Source organism: Typha latifolia, chromosome 4 (genome assembly GCF_019914945.1).
Source record: "Typha latifolia isolate L0001 chromosome 4, TyphaL0001v2, whole genome shotgun sequence".
Taxonomy (NCBI): Eukaryota; Viridiplantae; Streptophyta; class Magnoliopsida; order Poales; family Typhaceae; genus Typha; species Typha latifolia.
The window spans coordinates 6,047,917-6,065,657 of record NC_133089.1 but is presented as its reverse complement, the minus strand read 5'-3'; the positions used below and the strand labels follow the sequence as shown (position 1 = coordinate 6,065,657).

General features: G+C 36.1%; 2 protein-coding genes across 2 annotated transcripts; both read left to right on the top strand.

The window, feature by feature from the left end:
• The first annotated feature begins 777 nt into the window (after positions 1-777).
• Positions 778-8,378, top strand: LOC140787250 (large ribosomal subunit protein mL43-like). The gene is made up of 4 exons (XM_073136062.1): positions 778-938; positions 1,573-1,656; positions 7,335-7,441; positions 7,908-8,378. The coding sequence occupies exons 2-4, from the start codon at positions 1,577-1,579 to the stop codon at positions 8,078-8,080; spliced, it is 360 nt and encodes a 119-aa protein (XP_072992163.1). The 5' UTR covers positions 778-938; positions 1,573-1,576; the 3' UTR covers positions 8,081-8,378.
• A 318-nt stretch (positions 8,379-8,696) lies between these two features.
• LOC140787249 (protein CONSERVED IN THE GREEN LINEAGE AND DIATOMS 27, chloroplastic) lies at positions 8,697-12,765 on the top strand. Its single transcript, XM_073136061.1, has 7 exons — positions 8,697-9,256; positions 9,444-9,596; positions 9,928-10,005; positions 10,727-10,822; positions 11,550-11,585; positions 12,123-12,292; positions 12,374-12,765. Exons 1-7 carry the CDS (start codon positions 9,023-9,025, stop codon positions 12,534-12,536), a joined length of 930 nt encoding a protein of 309 aa, XP_072992162.1. The 5' UTR covers positions 8,697-9,022; the 3' UTR covers positions 12,537-12,765.
• Positions 12,766-17,741: the final 4,976 nt, after the last annotated feature.

Genomic DNA, 17,741 nt, shown 5'->3' with positions numbered 1-17,741 from the left:
CACAAATGAAATATTAATGACACAAACACAATCTATATAATGTCTCATTTTAGGGTCCGTCCAATACTCTATTATTCGATATGTATTTATGTGATTAAATTGATAGCTCTTTATCACATAGTTTGTAGAACAAAACTATCTTTTAATCCACATACTAATAATTAGTGTTCCATGCTAATTACCAAAATTAGAGACTATTTAGAGTATTTATTGATTTCCATTATAGAGTTCTACAATTCAAGTCCTCTACTTGAATCATCTATAAATAATAAAATACTCAAGGAACAAAAATGAACTAACAATCATCCAATTACATGAACAAAAATTAGAACACAATCATAAAATGATTGGCTTTTGGATCACAATACTAACACTTTCCGTTGAGGTACCTTTGATGGTAAAACTGTGAGATGTTTTGGAAATAATGTTTTATGTTTGGTATATAATTTGAAACAAGACATCTGTAAATTATGTCGAACTCTATTTACTGTGAAGTGTTAATCAGCAGTATATAGTTCTAGATCTTTACTAGTTTTATTTTTGCTTAGTACATGATTTTGGAAAGCTAAAATGGGGGCCGCCATGGGGGGCCGGCGCATCTGCCACCCCGCCAAGACGATTGGCGCCGGTGAATGGCGGTCGGCCGCCTTGGCGGCCCGAATAGGCAGGCCAGCGCTTCGGCCCGCCTATTTCTTGAGGCGGGTCGGGTTGGGTTTTTAAACGGGTCATGTTTCAATAATTAACCTATATATATATATATATATAAACATTGCTCTTCTCTCGGTCGCTTTTCTCGCTCGGTGCTCTCTCTCTCTCGCTCGCTGCTCCAAACCTCAACCCTAAAAAAACAGTTCTTCTTCTGCCGGTGGCAGCGAAGGCGGCGACCAGTCGGGAGCGGCAGAGGTCTCTCTCCCACAGCGAAGTCGCGAGCGGCGGCGGTCTCTTTCCCACTCTCTCTCTCTCTCTCACTCTCAGTTTCTCTCAGTTTCCCTCACTCACTCCCGTTCTCTTACAGTTTTAGTGTTTTACTGTTTTTATATTTTAATTATCCCAAGCTTAAATGTTCAATTACTCTTAATCTGCTATAGGAATTAATCTTCTATGGTAAGCTGCTATAGGAAGTAATTACCCGCTAAATTCTACTAATTTAATATATAGTTGCTGATCTTGAAATGTGAATAAACTAGAGTTAGTTATCAAGTAGTTATCGATTTCTGTTTTTATTGTTTTTAAATCAGTAATTAGTTAGTACTTTTGTCTTCCTATTCTATACAGTGATTTTAGTTTATATTTTTTAAAATGTGAGTTAAACGGTGGAGGAAGTGAAAGTGTAAAACAGTATTTATTTATTTATTTTTATTTTTTTATATTAAAAATGTTAGACCGTATTGTCACCCACCTTGTCACCCATTCTGCCTAGGCGCTAGGCGGTGGGGTGACCACCGCCGCCCGCGGTCGCCTTTCAAACATTGGCTTAGTAGGTTCTTACATAGCAACAATCTTAACAATCTTCTTTACGGTGAGTGTTAAGTTTCTGATACTTCTGTGAATTTCATTGTTCTTGTCTTCCAGAAGCATGGCTCTGAGGGGTGTTTGGCAACTTCAGAAACTGGTGGTGAGCTACAGCGACTGGGGAGGAAGTAGCAGAGGGCTCAGGTACAATTGAATCTAATGATGGTTTTAAGAAGAATGAAACAAAACAAGAAACTAGATTCTAGAAGGGCTTGTAAGAGTAACAGTTTTATTTGATTTCCTAGCTATAACATTTTTGTTCTTTTCTCCATTCCGTGATTATATTTATCATGTCATTCTAAGTGTCCATTGTTTAATGTTAAACCTAAATAGCTATTTAATTTTAAAAGAGCACCTATTTAATGATTTCTATAATTGAAATAAATAAGATAATATACCCAGGGGTGAAAACAGATTAGATTATATGACTTAGTAATGTTCCATGCCTGAGTTCTAGCTTTTGAGGTATGTTTTCTTCCTGCTAATCAGAGGGAGTGGTATGGGTAGGGAATTTGGGAGGGCAGTTTCTTGTAGGTCTATCTCTCTGCACTATAGCACCTTCAAACTTGTTAGTATTAACTTCTCGACTCCTAGGCTCAAAGCCTCCTTCACTTTTGAGCCATCGGATGTTGTTGTAGGCTAACAACCAGTTTATTTGTCTTTTTGCTCCAACTATTGAGTTTGGATGAAACAGAATGGGAGATTTGTATGTTTAAGTTTGATGAGCAATTGTATGGAAGTACAAAACATGGATCCTAAAATCGGCCGATCCGAGTTGGGATTGGCCATAATCGATCTCATACCGGTTTTGGCCAGTATCGGTCGGTTTCGGCCAATTTTAGTCGTATCGGTTGAATCGGCCGAAACTTGGCTAGATTGGCTAAAATATATCTAATCTAGGTGACATTAATAATTGATGTCATTAATTGATTTCTTTTCAAATTTTTAGTTTTAACTCTCTATCTCTCACACACTCTTGCACTCTCACGATTCATTGAGTTTATTTGGTGACCATTTTGATGAGCCCCTCTAGCTAGTTCATACTTTGGTGAATTCAGATGGATTTTTTCCCTTCTTTCTCACCCATTTTTTAAATCCTACTTTTTATTGCTATAGAACAACAGTGAAGAGAGATCTCTCTCTTCATGTTGTTTAGCAGTAATAATTAATGAGTATAAAAAATTATTTAATTCAAATCAAAATTTATTATAGTTTTGAATGAGTTTTTTCTTTAGTTTTTAAAGTCCATATGTGAGTAATGTTTATTTCTTATTTTTCTGTTACTTTTTATAAATTTTTAGAAAATTTTCTGTATTTTAAATAATATTTAGAATTTTACAAAATTAAAAATAGTTTGATTCGATACAGGCGGCCGATACGACCGATATAGCCGATACGGTCAATACGTATTATTTTTTCTAATGGCCGATTCGGATCCTGATACGGAGTTTCGGAATCTAGGTACAAATGTACCTCTTATCATCGTTCTAGTTTAGATGAATCTATAATCATGACAATTTACCTATAATCAACTTAGTACTTTGGTAGGTCTGGATCAGTATTTCCAATTGCTTTCATTCTTCACCTGAGAGAACATAAGTTCCTTATTATGTTAATTACTTTTCTCCTCGTCAGAATTGAACGTAAACTAACAGTAGGAAAATATACATGAAGCAAATGTATATACTTATATATACAACAACTATGTGTCGGATTATTGTTAGCAGGTTCTGAAAGGTGGCTGGGGCATCCACTAGCTGCCCAGCAAAACAAAAATTGTTGCCAGGATATGGTGTGCAAGCTACTTGGGCGGTCTTGGTGGGCTGCCATGGTGCCTAGCAAATTTAGTGGCCCGCTTTGGTGTTGGCCTTAGTGATAGAGCAGGTCGGATCAAGCTAATTGGTGAGAACTAATCGATTAGAAAAAGAACCGAATCCTCTCCTCTCTCCCTCTCTCGATCGTCTCTTCTCTTGAGTGGCAGCAACCAATAAGCAATGGTGGTTTGCGACAGATGACAACGGTACCCCTTCTGTCTCTTTTTGCCCACTTTCACTCTCACTATCTCACTCACCCTCATCATACCCCCACTAGCGGCCACCTCACATCCAACTCTCTTCACACCCCCACTGGCGACCACCTCACATCTAACTCTCTTCACACCCCCACTAACGGCCACCTTACATCCCATTCTCACTCTCCCATCTCTCTCTCTCATTCATTTCTCATACTTGCTGCATTATTCCTTGCCATTCCCATTGTTCAAAAAAAAAGCTAGACGACATAAATATCATTAAAAATCTAATCTTTAGCAGAATAAATCTTGATTTTGTTAGCAAAATCTCATCTTTCAATAGTATCCTGTATACAATAACAAATTTTCATCTTGACTAACAACCTCATTTGTTACTCCAATAACAAATTCCATATGATCTTTTGAAGCAATGTAAAAGACACGTCATCAAAATCTATATTTTGTTATTAGAATGTTATTATTCTGTCTATTGGATTATTATCTTCTTGATGCCATTCTTTTTTGTTCATTATCTTCTCATTTGTGAAGATTTACTAAATCTTTGCTCTTGGCAACATGAATCCCAAAATTAGCCGATCTAGATCGGGATCGGCCATAACCGATCTCGATAAGACCAATTTTGGTCAGGTTTTAGCTGGTATCGGCCGGTATCGGTTGATCCACATTAGCTGAATTGGCCGGAACTCAATCGTATTGGTTGAAAAAACAATATAGGCTGAAATTAATCTTTTTTTGAGATTCAAGTCGAATCTAAAATGTATCTAACTTAGGAGACATTATAATATTTTAAATTATTTTTGATGTCAACAACATAATAATTATTAGAAGTCCTAGATTCATAACATATAATATTACCTTCATGATCGAAGATAAGAGAATTATTTTTTGAAAATTTTATCTAAAAATTTTCATTACAAAATTGACTGATATTCAAGAAATTTGCTTTAAAACCTTCAACATACAAAGTATATTCCAAAGTAGGCACACCGAGTACTTGCAGTTCATTTTTCAATTATCTTAGTTGAATTTCAATTGCTAAAGGTCTCAATTTTCCTTTTATAATCTTCGAGTTTAAAAAACATAGATATGCCACATGACGAATGTCTTGAACAACTACTATCTAAATACCAATGTATGGATTCAGGGCTTTTAAAGTAGTATGTACGACATAGCATTTAAGATCACTATTTTAACCCAAATCAATTTTGTTTTTACACCGTAAATGAAGTTGATTTGGGTTTGACTTTGAAAAGTTTATTTAGATTTGCTTTGGCGCTTCAAATGATGACTTTACATTATTTTCCTTTTGAAAACCTACAGACACAAAAATAATCTTTTTATTACTTGAATTACCAGTGTAATCAAGTTTATACCTATCTTTTCCAGAGATTTGGGCCTTTGGAATTTCATCCAATTTATTCTTTCCTTTAAGAAAGATCACTTCCTTCAATAAACGCGCTTGTTCAGTCTCAGTAATCTTTGACTTCTCCTTAAGTTTATTCAGTTGTTGTGTAAGAGTTTTGACTCGCTCGAGTTCTTCTTTGTACTTATCTTTGTATGGAGTTTTTTCCCCTTCAATCGTCTTGAGTCTTGTGAGAAGTTGTATATTGTTTCTTTTCAATTTGAATGACTCTAGGTATAATTTATTGTACATTTTTTGTATTTTTGAGTCCTCTTCGTCTTTGGGTGGTAACAAATCCTACTCATCTGTAATATCAGAATCAAAAGTTGCGTTAGTGTGAGAAAGAGAGGCAATAAAAGCTATATAGTTACTTTATTTTTTTCTCAGATCATCATCATCCTATTCATTTGAGTCATCCCAAGATATCTTCATACCTTTTCTTTTCCTCTTGAGCCAATTATGACATTTCCGTGCAATATGACCAAAACTAGAACATTCAATATTGTATTTTACCTTCTTGGTTCTTAGTTTTCTATTTTGAAGAATTATTTCTCAAACCCAGAATTTGTACTCATAGAATATTTTATTCTTCTTAAAATTTTTATTCTTCTCAAGCTTCTCGGCAATAAACTTGTTATGTTTCTTATAAAAATTTAGCGAATTTTTTCACAAACATAACCATAATCTCAGGATCTATTTCATTTTCTTCATCCAACTTATCTAGGTTATCTCTAACAATAGCCAAGGCCATATAACTTGAACTTTTTAAGTTCAGAGAGAGTGAATTCAAAATTTTATAGATTTCTTACCAATTGCTCAACTTTTATAGTGTCAACATTTTTACTTTTTTCTATAGCAGTTATTTTAACTTGAAACCTTTTAGATAAGAACTTAAGGATTTTGGGCACTATTTTATGTTCTAGAATTGTTTTACCTAGATTGAAACTAGAGTTCACTATCTCACTAAATTTTGCGTAAAACTCATTAAAAATTTCATTCTCTTTCATTCGAGAGCTTAACAGCAGTGGTACCTTTATGTGTGGTTGGCTGACATAGCACGGCTATAAATGCTATTTTCAGTTGTGTTTCTAGGATTAACCAGGTATCTCTAGCAGCCTCACATATAGAGATTCTTTAGAAATTATCCGATAAGACACAACTGAAAATAATAGCCTTGCTATTTCAGCCAATTTTCTCATAGTTCGATTTCTTTCAAAACTCAATAGGTTTTTCAACGAGCTCATTATCTACTAAATGCATAGGTGCACTCCAACTGTTTACTACGGCAAACCAAATGTGTTTATCTATTGACTCCATGAATTAATAATCAACGAATCAAGCAAATATGAATATCAAGATTTTTACGTGAAAAAATTTCAAACGGGATTAAAAACCATGAATTCAAATTCGGATCAAACTAATAACTGAAAATCGTAGTAATCTATAAGACTGACTTATAGATAAACCGTTGATCTCTATGATTTTATCTGACAAAGTCTTGATTGCTAGATTATGCGATTCATTGCTTTTTGTGATTAATTTTTAATCTCAGTAACTCTTGAGATTGCTTTCCGTCTTGATGACTATTAAGACGAATCTTTTTAATGTAGAAGATGAGTAAAACCTCCGTTAGTGAAATGTTGTTTTTTCAACAACATTTTCTCAAAGCAATGATCGACGTTCTCTAGGGTTAGAGCATCCTAATCCTTATATACCTTATGAAGATAACGTCAAATCAAGTCTCATGGAATCTCAGATTTCGTAAGTCTTGTGACCCATGTTCGAATGCAATTCACTCTCGTTCAAACAACCTGACTTGAGTTCCAAGTGCGTTCGAACGGCCAAAAATTTGCCTCTGTATCTTCAAATGACTTTAAATGCTTTTCAAAGCACGTTCGAACGTTTGTAAACATGCTTCTGTATTTTCGAATGACTTTAAACAGCAGCCAAAATGCATTTAAATGCACTTTGAACACTCTGCCTTATTTACTTAAAATTTTGAAAATTTTCAAACTAAATTTTATCAAAACTTGTAGATATGTTTATATACATATATAAAAAAAACACTTGAAAAGTTTTGTACATATTTGCTAACACTAAAAACCTGACAAAGTGTTTCACCTTTCAGTACAATGATAAGATGAGGAACAAGTTATTGCATGGATCTTGCTAAACCATCTTAAACTTTCTGCATAATAACAAGTGCATTGCAATTGTTAAGGCTCCAGGGTGCTTTTTTCCATTAAGACACTAATGTTTGGAATAACTTCTGAGCATCTTTAAGATATGCTGCTTTTGATCCCATTGGATTTGAACACATTAATAAATTATGATGCATATCTTGTTTATCGTAATTCTTCAAAGTTAACTAAATTCCTGAAATAACAGGGCCTTCATGGAAACTCATTTGCCAGCATTTAAGGAACAGAATCCTCAGCTAGAGGTGGTTACAGAACTCATTCGTGGCCAGCATCCTCACTTAAAGGGTCTTTACAGTAAGAATTAGTTCTTTTTCATTAAAGTAGAGAAATTATCTTGTTGTTTAAGTTCTTATGATCAAAAAAGAATTTAGTCAAGAAAATCTTTGATTTATGAATGTTAATTAGCTTATATGTATGGTATAGTCACCAAGTAAGGAAAATGTCATGCCAAGTAATTGAAATATTGTAGAAATATACTTTGCTGTATTAATTTTCTATTCAATCTTGACCTTGCAGGAATCAATCTGCCCATCAATTAGGAGGTTAACTAGAAATTGCTCCCTTTTTGTTTACCTATTCTTCTTTTGGCCTGATCAAACTATTTCTACTTTGACATTGTCAATAGTAGTCCATAATTTACATATCTGTCGTTATAATCATATATTCTTCTAAACTTTCTATTGCTTGAATTAAGAGTACGGTAATGCGAGGTCTTCTCTTCTTGTTTTGACTGGGTTATGATTGGTTTGCCCAATTGCAGAAAATCATAACCAACGGGTGATTTGCGTAAAGAATTTAACACCGGAGGACATATTGTTGCATGCCACCAGGCTAAGGAATGCTCTTGGCAGAAAGGTGGTGAAGCTGAGGACCAGGCATGTCACTAAACATCCCAGTGTTCAAGGGACATGGACAACTGCGCTTAAATTCTGAATGAACTATCTAGTTTCACAAATGGTCTTAGGAGTTCAAAATGCAAGATTTCCTTCTGACTTTCTATACAAGGTCTTAATCCTCACTGTCTTGCCACCTATTACTGTCAGCCAGATGGTTAATGAGCAAAAGAACCTCCTTAAAGCTTACTTGTGTAACACCTCTACCGTTCTATGCTTTGAATCGTGTTTGCCAGAGTAAGGTGTGTCAGGTTTCGGAACCGTCTTATTGGGCATCGCTTGCTGATGAGAGCATTCTACCCATTCTTGAAATAATATTGTTGTGTGTTTTATCCTGACTTCGTTAGGATATTTTGCCATATTTAGGTTCGAAGACTATCTGTTAGATTACTGATGTTCAATAATTACAATCTAGGCTTAATTAAATACCAATGTCATCAGGTGTTATGTTCGAGGATGTATAACAATTTGGAAATGAAATGGGAATTGAAATATTCTAAGAAAAACTCTTTATACCTAAATCTTAAATATAAATAATCCTGATCAAATCTACTATTGAAGTGCTAAGCGTAGGATTTATGATGTAGTCAACACTCAACACTCTTACCAAGTTCTCCTTTCACAGTATAATTCCAAGTTGGCACTGCATGAGGCGTACACGCATTGGCAACGAGTGGGAAGCTACCAGCCACGTGAACCGAGTTTCTTCTCCTTGTGCTCCTCCTAAACCACAAAAATGATTGAGGAGTCGTCTGCAGTGGAAAATATCACAAAATTTAGCACCAAGCATTTTATTATACTTATTTGTTTGGCATAGAGCTCAAACTACACTCTTCCTCCTGGATAACAGATAAAAATTCCCCGCACCACGTATAATTTGCATGGCTGCAAACATAAGATTGGATTGGCTTCTCTTAAGTTCGCCTGAAACAAGTCAGAAGCCCACATAGAATCTAAAGCAGTGGATTCCAACTCTTTTGCTATGCTTCGGCTACGATTTACTTGCAATGCAATCAAAAGCGGTAGATTTCCAAGCACTGCAAGCGAACGAAGCGAGTGGGTTGTTGGTGTTTGGAAAATCAATCGTCCTTTGAAGTTGAAGCATGCAAAAGTAGTCATGGCTTTGAAAGATGAACCTGAAGGTGGCACCAGTGGATTTGCTGGGCAAAGTTGGGATCCTGGCTTGGAGATTGAAGTCCCTTTTGAGCAGCGACCTGTAAGATTCTTTGCATAAGGCACTATGTAATCAAGAATATAAGATTATGATTATTATGCTTGCAATATGGTTACTTTTTGAAATATGTTACTATTCAGATTATGGTCTTTTGAGAGACAATAATTTAGCATGTTTTCAGAGATTAAATGGATTCAATTATACCCTGATTGTTTCCATTTTATGACAGGTCAATGAGTACTCTTCTTTGAAGGATAGCATCCTTTATTCATGGGCCGAACTAACTCCAGGTTCCTTCTTCCTGCGCCTTGGGGGCTTATGGCTAGTAACGTTTACAGTTCTAGGAGCACCGATAGCGGCTGCAAGCTTTAATCCTTCCAAGGTATGGTATGATGATTCATAGTACACTTGTACTACTGAGATAAAAGCCATAATACTATGACATGAGCTGGAAATTTGAGTTCATACTGTCTGAAAGACTGAAACCAGGTACATAGATGCTTTTGAATCCAATAATGTAGATCATAGAATCTAAACGGACTCGTAAGTCCTGTTTATGTTGCCTCCCTCCACTTTATTGGCACATTTTATGCTGAAAAGATCACTTAGATATGTTTTAAATTTGTGGGCGTCTTATTGATAAGGAAATAGTCTCCAGATAATTTGGATCTTCTGTAGTATTTATTGTTCCTTTTCTTTTTCATATCATGCAGGATCCAGTAAAATTTGTCCTAGCTGCTGGAATCGGAACTCTTCTTCTGGTTTCTCTGGTTGTTCTGCGGATATATCTGGTAAGTTCAGCATTTTATAGATAACTGCAGTCTGTTTTAAGAAAAGCATTGAACTAGATATGTGCCCTGAAGAAAGGGATGAAGAATATTCCATAAATTTACTATGAACAAAGTACGCTAGGCATGGAAGAATACATGCTATTGGCAATGGTGTAGTGAAGCCATGATAGTGTAAATAGCAGAATACATACCATTGAACATGCATATATATGAAAAATCTAGAAGAGTACATACTATTGACAATGGTGTAGTGAAGCCATGACAGTGTAATAACAGAATGCATACCATCGAACATGCATATATATGAAAAATCCAAATCCTCGAAACCGATTTGCCTTGGTATAAATGCGGAGAAAGAAGTTCTCTTATGGAGAAATTCATAAACCATGACCTAGTTATCACATAAGAACAGTCGTCATCAAATCTGAAGGGAAAGCTTGAGGTTAGATGAACAATCATCATCAAATCAAATTGAAGATCTTTCTAATTGTGTAGGATAGAAAAAGAATGAATTATTTGTGCCGCTTTTTTTAAATAGGTTTCATTTGCAAAAGAATGAATTTATTGCAACATACTTCACCATATCACAACCATAAACGAATGCAAGCATACCTTTTTCAGTAAAACACTGCATATATATATCAATGGATTTGTTATTTTGACTCATCAAACGATTGCAACAGTGAGGTAATAATCGACTTCTATATTTTCAATTCTGCAGGGCTGGAGTTATGTTGGTGATAGGCTATTATCAGCAGTTGTACCTTATGAAGAAACTGGGTGGTATGATGGGCAGATGTGGGTTAAGCCACCAGAAGTAAGCGCAGAAAAATTGTTAAAAGGAGATATGATGTTCCATTTCTCAGTTTTCATTTCCCATAATCTGAAAATAGAGAGGAAATTTTACTACTTTTCAGATAATGACAATCTGAAAAGAAAATATTTTGGCATCTAAAGGTACATCTGAAGTTCTAAAATTTAATCATAGGAGGCACCAATCCAAATATTCTTGGCAATGAAAATCCTTTAAAGTTATATAAACTCACTGGAAGGTCATACATTGGAGCACCCACGAGTTTTCAACTAGATGAAACCCTCAAATCCCTCGACAGAACAACTAGGCGATAGGCAGGTGCTTGGGAATATAGGTTCATATGTAGTGGAAATTTTATTATTTTGCTAGATGGATATATAGTTCTGATTAGATAATTTACACAAAGCATATCAACACACATCAAGATTGACAGTATAGTTGAAACTATACCCAAAACGAAGGGTATTGTATTATGTAAATCCAATCTAACAATGTCTCAAGTTTTCTAGACAGAATCTTATATACATCTACTGAAATTATATTTCATTCTGCATATCTTTTTAGTCTGTACTTGCTTCCTAACTAAAAAAAGCTACATGTGGATTAACAAGTGGAGCGAGAAGTTTATATAATTAAACTAAGAATTTATAGTTAGCTCCAGTTGTATTCAAGAAATTATGCTTGATATGGATATGAAGATAATACATTTACCTTTTTTTACTTGTAACAGGTATTGGCTCGTGATAGGCTGTTGGGATCTTATAAGGTATTTTCCGATATGCAGAATATTTTTGAAAACATATTACCAGTAATATTTGTAAGGAAGGGGTAAAATGACATAAAGCTTCTCTCTCTGTCTCTCTCTCTGAAAGTAATACTTGGAACATGGGATAAGCTTAACATTAGTAACTTCTGACCACTTAAAATCAGATAATCGACCTTAAAAGAGTAATCCAAGTTAAACTTATGGTGAAATTTTTAGGTGCTATGCCATACCATCGATCTGATGTCAGCCTTGTAAATGGCATATATATAGGTGTTATTTGCAGCTATTCTGACACATGCCTACAATGGTCCATGGGTATTTAGGGTGGTCGCCCTCAAAATCAAGTTAATTATATCTACACAAATCTCCCGGGCGGTTAGAAAATTTAACCAATATAATTTCAACTACAAGGTCCAATCAATAGGTTCCTATTGAAGTTGTATCATTTAAGGTTTGCCTGAACAAACTTCTCATATGATCCAACAGAAGAACTAAATTAACCATTCTTACTGTAATACTCTCTGATTCATGTTTTAGGTTAAGCCAGTCATTAACTTGTTGAAGCAAACATTAGTGGGAACAGGAGTGTTGCTTGTTACTGCTGCATCACTTTTCATATTTGCAACCCCAGTGGAGGACTTCCTGCATTCTGCTTTTAATCCAAATGAAAACAATCCAACTCTTTCAAAGGCAAAGTCAAACTTGAGGTATGGTTCTTGTTGATCTATGAAGTAACTATAATTGAGATATGTTCATCTATAACTTCTCATCTTTTCCTGAACTCCTAGGAAAGAGGAGTTACTAAGACTACCAGTTGAGGTAATGAAGGATGATGACCTTGCAGCTGCTGCAGCTGAGGCTGCAGATGGAAGGCCAGTTTACTGCAGAGATCGTTACTATCGCGCGTTAGCAGGCGGACAGTACTGCAAATGGGATGATTTATTGAACTGACCTAAATATGGAGCTGCTTGATCTCTTTGTAAGAAGATGGCATCAAATGAAAATTTTGTAAGTTGGTTGACAGTGGTGTTATATCCTATTATCTATTTCAGATTTCAGTCATAATAGGATTTCTTTCACAGCAAAAGAGACCAACATGCATGTCATGGTGTTCAAAATTTGTGCACCTAATAATATTTGCGAGATCAATCAATCAGAAGGAAATTTTTTTTTTCTGACAGATGGATTCCTCCTGGATATTGTGAATTTATGATGATTGGTTGGACAGTATGGGCATCATATGCTGGAAAACCACCATTCATATGTCTAAGATAGTCCATTTGCCTGCTCACGACTAGTCTTGACAAAAGAACTCTCCCAGATCCATGAAGCTTTATATGGAATCTTGGAGACCATAACCCGTTAACTTCTCAGTCAACAGATATTATATTAGAAGACTAAGTCAATTAATGGCTAGTGGTTATTTTAGGCTAGCAAGTCAACAAATGGGCACAAAAGAATAGAAATGTTAAAGAACAGCTTCTCTATTTAATTTAAGATACACGTATTAGAGTTAAATAGTTTATATAATTAAATTTATGATCTCCATCATTGAGCAATCATCGATAACTTTGGCGCACACTTTCTTTTTCTCTTTTTCTTTTTTGATAAGAAAAGATAATTATATTACTTAAAAAAGGCACAAAAATATATCAACAGATATTGAGATAGGCACCCTGTGTATCTCTCTCTATATAATAAATTATTTTTGTTATTAAAAGGAGAGCTGCTAAGCTAGCTAGATATTGATTAACCCCCTGGAGAAAGTCCTTCAAGCATCAAAATCGAGAATACAATCAAGATTAGGGTGAAGAGAGAGATGTCAATCCCAAGAAATATAATAAAATGCTGCCTACCAAAATGGACAGCCTAAACGGCTACTCTGTTACAAATCCAACCATCATGAGTAGCAAAAAAAGAATGAAAAAGAGCAATTAAAAGTTCACATCGGTAGATAATGTTCTGAATTGCCCAAGGGTGTTCTTCAAAGCTGTCAATTGAATCAATGACAATGCTAGACTCCCCCTCGATATTGATGAGTTCAAATTTTGAGCTCGGTAACTAGGAAAACTCATGGTAGAAAGGGAAAGGGATTATTTTCAGGATAACTCTCTTGGACGACCAAAATATTATTACTAATACTTCTACCAACCATAAAGGGTAGCTTGTTTCTCGCTAATAAGCATCGAAAGAATAGGTTTCAAGCAATTGGCCAATATTTTAGCAATAATCTTATAGCAAACATTATAGAGCACAATAGATCGAAAAATCTTTAACATACATCAGATTGTCTTTTATGGGGGGGATAAGTATAATGTAAGTAAGACCTATTGATAGGGAGAAAAGCATGCTCAAAGAAATAAAATGTAGCCTTAAAAATACTACACCAATGATGTCACAATAAAAATGATAAATCCCAGCTGAGAAGCCATCAGGATCAGGTGCCTAATTAGTAGACATATTCCAAAGGGCTCTCTTTATTTTATTACAAGTGATCGGTTGAATAAGACAAGTAGAATTAGCCTAAGAAATTTGAGGAAGGTTAGGTCAATAAGAGAGGACACCTACGTCACCTTAAATCATTAGCCCAAATTTTTATGTGATCCTTATCCTTAGTCGAGTTGTCCCTCTCATCCCTAATATCTTTAATAAGATTTCTTCTATATCTAATAGTGGCTGAGAGATAAAAAAAAAACTTAAATTTAGATATCTAATATCAACCCACTTAACCCAGACTGTTGACATTACATAGTATTAATTTGGTGATTAAGAGCAATTTGAAGGTTGTAAAGACCTCTAAGCCTTCTCCTATCATCAACGCTAGTGTTGCCACTAGCATCCTAGAGTTCAAGGTTATGGATTTGGTCTTTAACTCTATTAAGATGCTTTCTAAGGTTGCCAACACTGGTTCTATTCCATTTCCCTAGGGCTTTCCTAGCTCTAGAGATATAATGATTAAACCAGTGAAAATGGTTGTCATTCCAACTATTATCAATGACATGATACGAACTAGATCTGGACTGATTAGTTTGTAGGAAAATTCTGAATATTTTATCGGATATAGCCTTATGAGTCACGGATCTAATGGTTGGAGTGAAATGATTCTGAGACCAAGGTAAAAGATATGAAGGAAATAGTGATTAAGGGTCGAAACTAGACTGAAACTAGTCATCTAACATTGCGGTGGTCGTTAGTGGGTGGTGGATGGCCGTAAGGTGGTGAAGGTTGTCCATATGAGTGGGTGGCTTGTAGCGGTAGAGGTGGCTAGGGTTTGGAGGTAAAATTAGGGTTCTAAGTTAGATATACTCACAGAAAAATAAATTGCTATAATTATTTTTACTTCTATTCCTAAGTTACTCTTATGGCTACTCATATGATACTCTTATTCTTACTTCTAAGATAGTTTGGACTAGCCTTAAAGACTTATAAATTCAAATTATAATTTGCTTTAAAGACTTACATTACTTAAATAAATTTACCTTTAAAATTTACATGACTTAATTTGATTTATCTTTAAAATGTACATAACCTAACTATACTTGAATTTAAAACTTACATCACTTAATTAGACTTGCCTTAAGAACTGATATGAGAGCTAAATTTGAATTAATAAAAAAATAAATAGACTTAATCCATCAAGCCTAATATTCCCATGATGTGATCTGACCCGATTCGGTTCGCATTCAACCACCTCATCCTAAAGGTATCCATAGTGGTTTTAGATATTTTGTTGCTCTCGAACTACTTGTCCTCGAGCTCCGTGTGGGTCCTATCTACCATATGGAGGGGCCTCCATAGTGGGTTATGCTCTAAGGCCTACTTGTTTAAGCTATGGTCTACTTTACCAATGGGTGGTTCGAGCCAGTTTCTTAGTGTATGCGATTAGGCCATGGATTGAGTGCGAAGGACTTAAGGAAGAGGTTGGCAGTAGTGGAACAAGTGATCCAAAGTAAATTCGAGGGAGATTGCTGCCATGGAGGACCAAGAACTTATCTCCATCACTATGAAAGGTTCCTTGGCACCACCACCTACCATTGTCGTTGATGAAACACTCTTGTGGGCAAAGGAAGGTGCTAATTAAATCTATAGAGGCTTTGAAGGATTTAATGAAGGAGCCACAAATTCTACCATGGAGAACACTAAATAGCTTAACAAATCGTTGCTTGTCTTAACCTAGCTCCATCATCGCCACCCTCATGGCAAATAATGCCAACCTATAAAAGATGTGGAGAGGACCACCAAATCACGGCCAAGGCACCTCCTCCTACCGTGGTGGAGCCCCTGCCATCTCTACAAACCCACCACGTCATTGCAGCGAAGGCCCAAGCGTCATCTTCTCAGCCATGGTGAAAAGCAATGCCCAAAATCCTAGATCTCTACCAACACTATTTCATGAGCTTCCGAAAGCAACGCCCAAAACCCTAGATCTTTACCGATGCCATTTCATGAGCTTTCGGCTACCCACCCCCTTTAACAACCTGTCACAACGTCAAATTACTAGTTCTATCCAGTTTTCACCCTTCTCCACTATTTTCTTTATAATTTTTTATCCCAATCTTAGGATCACTTCATTTTAGTGGCTAAGTCACGATCCAGCCTTATCTAGATTCGATCAAGGACATCCCAATTATTACACCAAGTGAACGGTGCTCTTGCAAACCCAAGATCATAAATTCTATTAGAATTAACAAAATTTAGAAAAACATTAGCTTTAAGATCCATATTAACAACACCATAGGATATTTTATCCTCCACATATAAAAGGCATTAAAATCCCGAACTATTAACCATGGTAAATCTAAGTTCAAAAACTTACCTACTTCAGCCGAAAAGTCTCGTTATTCCTCCACATGGTTGCTAGTATACATGGCTGACCATAGCCATGGTTTGCCCTCCTATGGGGATATAATAATATGGGCCCTGACGAGACCTAGAGATTATAAAAACCACCCCCACACTGCTCCTCCAGGCAATGATGATGATGCCTCCCAAAGCACCAACCGCCGAGATACAATAGTGGTTTTAGTCTAGATCAAGTCTACGAACACAATAGAAGGATTCAAATATAGAAGCGCGTGTTTTTAGGAGGATAATCAGTTAGAGTTATAACGTCTAATAAAATTTATATATCGTTCATGGACCTCTTTTCTACCACTACCTTGCAATTTCATATGATTGTGCTTAACATTAAAAATAAATTATAAAGAGAGAAAGAAAAAAGACTTAGCTATGTAAGAATGTGGCTGCGTGTTCCACCTCCATGGGTTCTATGGTGCCAATCTCCATTGCAGCTTTCCCTTTTCCTTTTGGGCCATACACGACTAGAAAAGAAGCCACGTCTACAATTTTTTCCATTGGCTCTCCTAGGTCATCTCGCTTTAGGGGCATGCCTACACTTGTCATGTCCAAGTAAGATGAAGAAATGTTAGATCGTGAGATAGAGGTGCCGCTAGGGCTAGATGTCTAGGAGTTGGGTGTCGAGTTGAGAGATGGTTTAAACCCTGCACTCCTCTCTCTTATAATAGGCACAATAGAGGATTGAGTGGATTTATCTAAATAAGAGCCAAACCGAATAGTATATCTGTTAGTATTAACGATATCTACTCTCACCGCTCCCGTCGCATGACCCTCATTAATATTAGTGTCAGTGGAAGCGACATCACAGTTGGTGAGGTCAGGTGAGGCGATGATAATCATAGAGTCGGGATTTGCAGATCTCTGTAGGTTCGCCGAGTTCAACAAGTGTCTTGCACCACGTGAATGTTGTTGCTTGAGGTAGGGTTGCCTTTTCCTATTGAGGGGGCTGAGTCAGCAGGCATGCCTACTTTGGGACTTAGGGTGGGCGTAATGGCTCTATTGATAAGAGTTGTTCATCCTCCTTTACTTCCTCCTGAGGTAGAGGGTATCCTGATAAATTCATTGTTATTGAGAACAGTTCGATGTTGATTAGGGTTAACCCTATGGGTCCCCTTAGCCTCACCTAGCCCAATACTTGGTCTAGCCAGATTAGCAAAATCGGGCTTGCTCTAATAGTTGACTTGGCTTGACCTAGCCTAGTAGTTGGGTTGACTAGACCTAAGTCCATCAGTTTCTTGAAATCCTTTAGGTCATAGCAATGGGAAGAGGTAGGTTGCTAACCACCACCCCTCATTCGTC

Coding starts and splice junctions, on each gene's coding strand:
- LOC140787250 (XM_073136062.1), top strand. CDS start 1,577: ATGGCTCTGAGGGGTGTTTGGCAACTTCAGAAACTGGTGGTGAGCTAC. Junction 1,657..7,334: donor GGAAGTAGCAGAGGGCTCAG/GTACAATTGAAT, acceptor CTGAAATAACAG/GGCCTTCATGGAAACTCATT. Junction 7,442..7,907: donor TCACTTAAAGGGTCTTTACA/GTAAGAATTAGT, acceptor GCCCAATTGCAG/AAAATCATAACCAACGGGTG.
- LOC140787249 (XM_073136061.1), top strand. CDS start 9,023: ATGCTTCGGCTACGATTTACTTGCAATGCAATCAAAAGCGGTAGATTT. Junction 9,257..9,443: donor TCCCTTTTGAGCAGCGACCT/GTAAGATTCTTT, acceptor ATTTTATGACAG/GTCAATGAGTACTCTTCTTT. Junction 10,823..11,549: donor TGTGGGTTAAGCCACCAGAA/GTAAGCGCAGAA, acceptor TACTTGTAACAG/GTATTGGCTCGTGATAGGCT.